This window comes from Phlebotomus papatasi, chromosome 3 (genome assembly GCF_024763615.1).
Source record: "Phlebotomus papatasi isolate M1 chromosome 3, Ppap_2.1, whole genome shotgun sequence".
Classification (NCBI taxonomy): Eukaryota; Metazoa; Arthropoda; class Insecta; order Diptera; family Psychodidae; genus Phlebotomus; species Phlebotomus papatasi.
The window spans coordinates 45046728-45055560 of record NC_077224.1 but is presented as its reverse complement, the minus strand read 5'-3'; the positions used below and the strand labels follow the sequence as shown (position 1 = coordinate 45055560).

The following is an 8833-nucleotide window of genomic DNA, read 5'->3' as shown; positions in this document are numbered from 1 at the left end:
TACATTCAGGTATCAGATTTGAGTATTCTCTGGGACGTATCACAGGACGCTTTTCTTAACACAGATTATTTCTAAACAGGTAATTCATAACCAGAAGTGCTGACATTAGAAAATTTCAAGGAAGTAGGTTCCAGTATTCTAAAATTAAAACAGTTTTTAAAGGAATTAGAGAGTAGGGTTCTGCTGCCCTCGAATTACGCAATGCTCCCTATACAACACTAACAATCTATAATTTAAAAGTTAAATACATTATTTGATTTATTAGTCAAATGCTTAAAAAAATTAAATTTAAATAAAATATTTAATAAAAATATTTTGACAAAAATTGTGAGTCGAATCTTTCGATGAGAATCACTTGATGATGTTCGATTGACGATCGTGCATTGCTGGATGCAGAGGTAAAACGGTTAGAGATATCTACTTGAGGTCTTCAATGAACACTTCAGGATTTGATTTAAAGAACTCTATAAATACTTATTCCAGTTTTTTGGTTTCTCTATTAAAAACAAATATAAGAATAAGTGAAGGCTCTAATGTGATAGAGCTTAGGTAGTTAAATGTGTAATAATTAAGAATTTTCGTTTTATTTGGCAAGTTCTGAAGGATTTCTAACTTCATTCTTACTAACTAAATCTTACTAAATTAGTCTCTTATTCTTATTTTTTTTAATTATTGTACAATGACTTTGAAATACTCTTCAAACCGTTTTTCAAGATCAAATATTAAAGCTTCAGTAAAAAGCGTATTTTCTATTCAATTTCGTCAGAATTAGATTTGTGAGAACGGTCTCGGTATCTCAGACACGTTTCCACTTGTAATTTTATAATTGAAATAAATAATTTTTTTTAAAATATTTTTATCCGGTTTATGGAGTTTATGTATCCATTCAAAGTTGTAGAATTCCAGAAAACTAAAAAGAAGTCAGCCAATAATAACAATACTAATAATGCTGGCACAACATTTCATAGAGAAACTAGGATGAAAGGACCACCTATTGACACTTTAATAATTTATCATGCAATACTTATTGACACTTTCAGTACCGTACGGATTTAGGATATGAAATTTGAACATCTTTTATTATAAGAAAAGGTAGATTACATAAAAAAACATCATATTATTTGCATTTTACCAGATACATTAAATAAATTTCATCATTTTGACCAAAGTGTCAATAAGGGTTTCCTATCGAAGAGGTGTTCTTTCGAACCTAGGCCTTCCCGAAAGGGAATTTCCAGACATGCGTGCACTGAGGAGGTCGTGAGGATCCTAAGCTCCACGTATGTTTAGTGAAGTTTATGAGTGTTTTTGAACTTGCCAATCCACATCATTAAGTGAAAACTTTATATACCTAGTTATTTATTTTATTTTAGTCAGATAGAAAACCAAACAGCCTTATTGGCTAGGTTTTTCAAACCTCTCTCTGTGAGCATACCCATCTTCCCATATAAGTGACCTACGTGCATATGTACGGTCCCGAAATATACAACCAATGAAGGGATTTTCCATCGTTTTCATCCCGGAGGTTGGAATCGACACTAAGACGGCGATGCCCGCATGGGGGGTGGGAAAAACAGAGATGATAATAAAATTCAATTCAATTCAATTCAACATGTACTATTATTTTTCATACAAAGGATGGGGTTATTAGTTCCATTCCGCGTGAAGTGCAACGCAGGCAAGCTCAATTAATGCAATCCGAACACCTTTAACACCAGAAAAATTCATGGTAATCTTAACACTAAATCTACCAAGACCCGGTCGTTTCGACTGGTTTAAAATTAACACATACAGTGCCCGCTCTCTAATCCGGATCGGCGTAATTCGGACGAGTTATCGACGGTTACTTTTAAAATAATTTTGAGGTCATGTATGCATGTGTGTTCATAAATGAAAATGAATTATCCTGTGATGTTTTTGTTTAATTAATGAAGTATAATACAGTAGACTCTCTCTCAATCGGGAATATGGGGCAAAATGTCATCCGGTTTAGCGATAGAATTGAGCGTCAAAGCCTTTGTAAATTCCACAAAAAGCGCTCAATTATAAAGAATCACGATAAAATAGGAAGAAATACAGCGAATTTGATCGAATTAGCTTCATAATTAGGGTAAAGTGGTACAAGTTGGACAGTGGTACTAGTTGGACAATGGTACAATTTGGACAGGGCTTTCTGTCTTGATAAATTTAGTACTTCATTTTTATTTGCATATTTTTAATGCTTTAGTTTTATAATTTGTTTTCTTGTGCTTAAAAAGAAATTTTGTACTGTATTTATCAAGAAAAAAGCCATGTCCAACTCGTACCGGCGAATTGTCGAACTTGTAACACTAATTCCAAATTATATCACTTTACCCTAAACGTGAAAATTGTCAACAAAATTTGTCGCCCGATTGAGAAAGAGCCGATTGAGCGAGAGTCTACTGTAGCATGGAATTTACTAATTATGTCTTTTTAATCTTCTTTAAAACTTTTATACTAATTCTACAAAAAAATCTTGTATTATATTTTCAAGACGTTGAACAAATTCAAAAAATTCAACCGGATTACAAAGAGGGCACTGTATTTGAACGGTACAATGCCACTATCAAACTTTATAAATTCCTTATAAATATGGATGTAATATATTTTTCAGTACTTAAAGTACTACCGCGGTTTGTCACTTGACAGAAAAACAACTAAAAACGGTCGGCAGGTTTAGTATTAAAGAGGCTTCGAACCCGAGACACTTGCATCATAGAGCTAGTGCTCTACCACTTGACCTATTGAGTGCCCAACATTTTTTTTACGCTTTTTTAAGAATATGATTTAATTGTTATAAACAGTTTTAATTAGTTTCATCTCAAATATATTTTATTTCTTGGTATTGTAGTTCAAAGAGCCTAGAACATCTCTAAAAGTTCACTTTCTCTTAAAGCGTAGATAGAATCTCTTAAAGCGTAGATACAATTTAGCAAGAATTGCGCCTATGCTAATGGGCACTAAATGAAGTTTCCGGACTTTTATGAGAAAATTTAGAATATATTTTCGTTTTTTAAATGAACGTGCAAATTCGTCTATATTTGATTATGGTCTACGTGTAAAGTAGTTATCTTAGAAAATCCAATGATCTCTGAAGATCGCCGCGACGGTTCTGTGAAAAAAAACATCCTCCCTGGTAGTTAATGCAATAAATTAAATTGATATGTCTGTTTTCTCCGATTCAGATATACCTCTATCAGTTGTTCCACGTAGTAAGGTCTAATGGAAGATTGGATTGATTTGAAAGGCAGGGGCGTGGGAAGTACAGGGAATAGGGTATCGCTAATCGCAATATTGGGTGTGTGAACGCAATTGAAATAAATGATGGGAGCACGGTTCGAGTGTGAAATTCACGTTTTGAAGGCGTGATCGTGACGATGTGACTGCATGAATGGGTGATGATTTTGACCCACACCAACTCTATTTCTGGGACTACTCTCATTCGCATTACGGGGAACTTTTTTTTTTCGTCGTTGATAACAGACCACGAAACCAAAATCACGACTTTCACTGTTGTGGTTTGTTGTGTTTTTTTTTGCTGTTGTTCTTTTGCCTCTTGTAATCAGAATTGCCCTCCAATACGCAAATCACTGTATTATTTTGATTTTTTTTTCCTCAAAATGCGTCATCATCTTACAATGTTCTTCATTTCAGCTCTTCATAGAAATTTAATTATTGTTTTGTTTAATAAAAATGATAATGGGGAGAGATCTGTTTTATGTGGGGGTCGTCAGATAATCCAAATTTCTCGGGCGGTTTCTGCCAGTTAATTACAAATTGGAACAATTTGCATGGGAAAATTGTGATCGGCATTCTCTTCCCTGCGGGATTTTCAATGACGTGGACCGTAGGCTTCTTTTGTAAAGCCGGTAATCTATACAAGGTGATTTAGATTCTGACGAAGTATCTCTGGGCTCTTACATAAGCTGAGGAATTTTCTTTTTCAGACTTTTGCGTAGGGCCTTTAGAGACCTTGCGTTGTAATTTGAAAGGCTCCACGTTCGAAACGATTAGCTATTTTTATATTTCTTGGTTGAGAACTTTTGGGTCAATATTGCGTGTCCAGAATATTGATTGTATTTGCCTGACTTTAAGAAGGTCTCAAGGAGAAATTCCGCCAAGGGGCAAGGGTACGGGTATGGGCAATTAATCAGGCGTTGTGCGGGAAAAAACGACGCACGTTGATATATCACGCTGGTGACTTTTTGACCGGCAAAAATTGTATTTGCCAGTTATTTTGCGCATGTCTCATGCACTTATCACATGGCAAAGTCGTGCTCGGCTTACCAATTAATAGAAAGTGAGTGTGTGGCAATATTAAAAGATGAGACATTATTCGACCAAATGGGAAGAACTCTAAGGCTCTTCCCAGTTCACAGAGCTCAAGCACTTATGGGACCGTCTATTGTTCCAAAAATGCCATGTTGATAACCCAGAGACTAATTTTAGTTTGTAATTCAATGTATTTGTGATGTTTGTTGATCTTCACTTGGCTTTTTGCGCATACATTTTCTGCAGTACTGTGTCCCCTCTGTGACCGGATCACAACTCAGTTCCCCAAAATGTGCCCCAATCCAGTTTGAGCTAGATGCTGTGCTGAGTGAATTTGACCTATTTTTTTTAACAGGCTCATGTCTTTCATGTCTTTTAGCTCCCCTTCGATCGCTTTTCTTCTTTTTGGCACTCACATCAACATTCCAATGATATTTACGCTTTATTAACCTTTGGTGCCTCTTCGTCTCCACTGTTCTCAATCATCAAAACCGGGCTGCGTACTTCAGTGGACCAGTAAAACAATATCTCTTCATGTTATTCAATAATTTATTGTTGTCCTATAATAAGATTTCTTTTTTAAACAATTTATTCTTCAATTTCTTAAAATCATCTTTGTTTTCTCAAACTTGTACTTAATGCGCAAAATGATTGGACAAAATTTTCCATTCGATTTTTTTGCCGTAATAAACATTTCATTTCTGTTTTTTTTTGTGAAAAATAATGATTTTGCATAAATAAGTTTTAACTTGAGATGCAGTGTTTAAAAACTACAAGAATTACAAAAAAGAACTATCTATGACAGAAGGAAAAAGAAATGCAAAAAGAGTAGTTTTGCAAGAGTACCCCTACAGTTGATTATTTACCACAATTAATGTGTCTAATGTGACGTATTTTGTTTGTTGAAAATTAGTGAAAATCACAGAGTTTTCCTTGGTTCTTAAATATCTAGGCAGATGATCAAGTGATCAAGTGATTAGAAGTTAATGATTTGCTGATGATAGATGATAATTACTGAAGAAAATCTTCCCATGACGTCACTTTGTCCTTAAGGTGATGCGCAGGAATGTTGCAGATGACAGATGATCAGTCTTTTTTTTATGAAATCACCTTAACGGATTTCTGCTGATTCTGCATCTTGTCAGATTTTTTGTCTTTTGAGTGACGTTTGACATGTTTTGACAGATGATCACTTCGCATAAATCTGCGCTGACATACGGGACAGGCAAACTTTTTCTCTCCAGTGTGAGTTCTTTTATGCCTTGAAAGTTCGTCTGATCGGGAAAAACGACGGTTGCATCCTTCAAATTTGCAGATGAACGGCCTCTCACCAGTGTGAATGCGTTTGTGTGCTTTGAGATGACTGGACTTGAAGTAGTTCTTGCCGCAGTTGGGGTATTCACACTCAAAGATTCGTCTCCGTTCTGGCGGAGGACTGCTCGAAGCAGAAACTGTCTTTGCGGGAACGATGGGTGAGAGTGTTTGGAAGATAACATACTGTCCAGCAGGAAGGATGTTGCCACTGGATGAGGTTGCTGTGATTAGGAATCCTTGAGGTGGGAGCTTTGGTGCAATTGCGGGAAGTTGGACAGGTTTAGAGGGTTGAGGTGACGCCGGAGCAGGTAATGCAGCAACTGGACTTGGCTCTATTGGTGTTGTACTTTTCCGAATTTGTTCAACTGGTTCCTCACTTGGGGGAACTACAACAGGGGCAGGTGGGGCAACGGCAGGTGTCACCATAGGTTGATTATGTCTTCCTATCTTGTACTTTACACTGCGGAACACATTGAAGGTGTCAAAGGACTCGGGTTCACTTGGTGGTAGTTCCGGTTTGACTGTCCCATCCCTGTTGGCCCGCATTATAACACTCGCTCGCTGTTGCTGCTGCTGCAGTGTTGCAGTCTCGGGTCCGTAGATTTCATTGGCGGCCTCTGTAATCCTCGAAATGAAGTCCTTCGTGAGCCGAAATTCACGGGTATCTTCATCCTCAGATGGAGGTGGGGTAAGGGACGTCGTGAAAGATTGCTCTCTGGCATATTGTCTTTTCCGAGGTGGCAAGTCTGAATCATCCTCAGTATCGGATGGATTTGGTGTGACTATTCCCTTCGGCAGGACACTTTCGAGCTTCCTCTTGAGACATCTCCTAATGCTGTCATCAACGTGTTTCTGTAACAAGATTGAAAGAAAAAAAATTATGAGTTACATTGCTTGAGCTTCCTAGGTGTGGTTTCGCGAGCCGGCGTAAATACCAATAGTCCTTGGTGTTTATCACACGCTTGACCCTGGCTATTTTGAAGAGACTTCGTAAAAAAGAGGCGCTCTTCCAATTCGCCATAATATTACCCTCTTAGCTTCCTCAACGATAATTTACATTGGGAAGGTTGTCGCTTTGTATATCAATTACTGGCGTGTTTTTTTTTACTGTGGTATGTAGTATTGGATGTTGGTAGTTCATTTTTGGGCATGAGGATTCAATGACGACGTCATGGAAAAATTTTCCTTTGTCCCTCAACAAGGACGGGCGAACATTAACACGGTCTGGCATGCTAATGTGTGGGACAGGGAAGGAGAATAAATAACGTCATGCGTAATTGTGGATTCTCATCGCTTTCTCTCTTTCACTCGCGCTTTAGACTCATCGTCGTTCCGCAACGTTTCACTCTATCCTGAACTAGGTTGACTCAGAGGTTCGTTCACTTAACTATGTTGGAACGGATGGGTTTTCTGAAGCTTGCTGAGGATCTAATTTGAAACGGTTCCACGGGGTCTGGTTGACCAGATTACGGAGCAAAGGCATTGTGATCTGGAATTCTTTTATCGAAATTCCAGTAATTGGTAGATTGGTCGTATTTCGAGATTGAACTTACTTAGTTTGGATTGCATCTTATCTAACCAAGTCAAATTAACAGAAGACGTTAAGCATACTTAAGTCTACGAACTTATCAGGCGACCTTCGTGTGTTTTGTGTTTGGTTTGAAATGGATCTGGGTGTGTGTATGCATGACTGTAATGGGTGTGATAGTATTGGGAACGTCATTCGCCGCCAGTCCAAAGTTCACACAATGCTCTGTTTGGTGTTCACGTGAACACCAGCTGATTGCCGAGTGTTGGCTGCGTGATCAGAGTGTGACTCCAATGTGTATGAGTGAAATAGCAAAGGATTGTGTTCAAATTTCCAACAAGCTAAATAGAGATGGAAGATATTTTGTCATAGCACCATATATTTATTGACATGGAATGTTGGATTTATTTTGAGAGGAGTGTGAGTCTCATTTTGAGTGTGCTACCAAGGGGGAGAAAGAGGAAGGGTTCATACTCTTCTTCTACTATGCCTTTAAACTTATTTATAATATCAATTTCTCATGCCGAATTTCTGGTGGTCAAACAAGAAAAAAATGCCTATCTGTATTTATTTTTATTTTTGGCCAACTTTCGCACTCTCATCCTTAATTTCTCAAATTCTTTTTCATTTTGGTTGTTATTTTTTCTAAGGCAAAACAGATAACGTTTGTGTATTTTTAGGTTCTTTTTCGCAATTCTTCCACATTGACCAAAACCAAAAGTTTTTTTCTACTTATGTTCTCTTCTATGTTTATCGTCATGGAAATTTTTGCCAGAACGCGGGCTTAGAATTTTTTGGGAAGCTTCAATTTTTTTTTGGGAGTTTAGCATTAGATACTAACCGATTCTTCTGCAAGTGGCGGAGTTCCAGGTGGTGATAGAAGTAATCCAGAATCAGGCATTTTCTGTTCAATGATCCGTGAAACACTTTCTTGTAAGAATTCCAATGAGTCACTTGGGATTAATTCCACAAACGTGATTAATTAACTTGGCTTTGTGTACTTCACAATGCTATCACTGGGTATTGTCTTAGGAGGGGGACTTTCAGGTAAAAATTCACAGAGATTTTCACTCAAGAATAAAGAGTTATTGAGTCTCCACTTGTTCACTTTCTCAATTCAAAACTTGGGGGGAAATTGCTCAATAATAAGATTGGCTGAGGAGACTGATGCTTCTGCGTCCGACTAACTGTACGGTCGACGTTGAAGTAAAATTGTAGAATGAAGTTTCTCCACCGCTTAGACCCCGACTCTCATGCAAACCCATACATACGCACCAGCTTGGTTGTTTCGTCACCAGTTGGCGGGTTTTTAAACCAATCCCTGGCTCTTTGAATTGAGTCAAACCGTGAAATTTTTATCAGATTCTTGGATTCTCAATAATTCCTATCTAAGAAATAATTTCAGGATTTGTTGCAAAACCCCCCAACTTGATTAAATCCGGATCGGAAGTAATACCCCTGTAGGGCTATGTTAATAGGGCCTATCAAATGGATGTGACAGAGATGTTTTTGGTAGAGAGTAAGAGCTCTAATGCTTCGTCAATGGGTATCACTAGGCTAGAGCGTGCTCATGCGCTTTCCCGCCAATCAGAGGCATGAGAAATGGGGGCTCGTTGGCGCGAAATGTGGTGCAAATATGTGTTTGTGTGCATGTTAGCTTGGCGGGTATCATGCGTTGACCGAGTGATCAGCATGGAA

At 37.8% G+C, this 8833-nt stretch overlaps 1 protein-coding gene across 1 annotated transcript; it reads right to left on the bottom strand.

Annotated features, from left to right (window-relative positions):
- Positions 1-4824: 4824 nt before the first annotated feature.
- Positions 4825-8384, bottom strand: LOC129807950 (Krueppel-like factor 11). The gene is made up of 2 exons (XM_055857570.1): positions 7977-8384; positions 4825-6459 (listed from the first exon to the last, which is right to left on the bottom strand). The coding sequence occupies exons 1-2, from the start codon at positions 8034-8036 to the stop codon at positions 5392-5394; spliced, it is 1128 nt and encodes a 375-aa protein (XP_055713545.1). The 5' UTR covers positions 8037-8384; the 3' UTR covers positions 4825-5391.
- Positions 8385-8833: the final 449 nt, after the last annotated feature.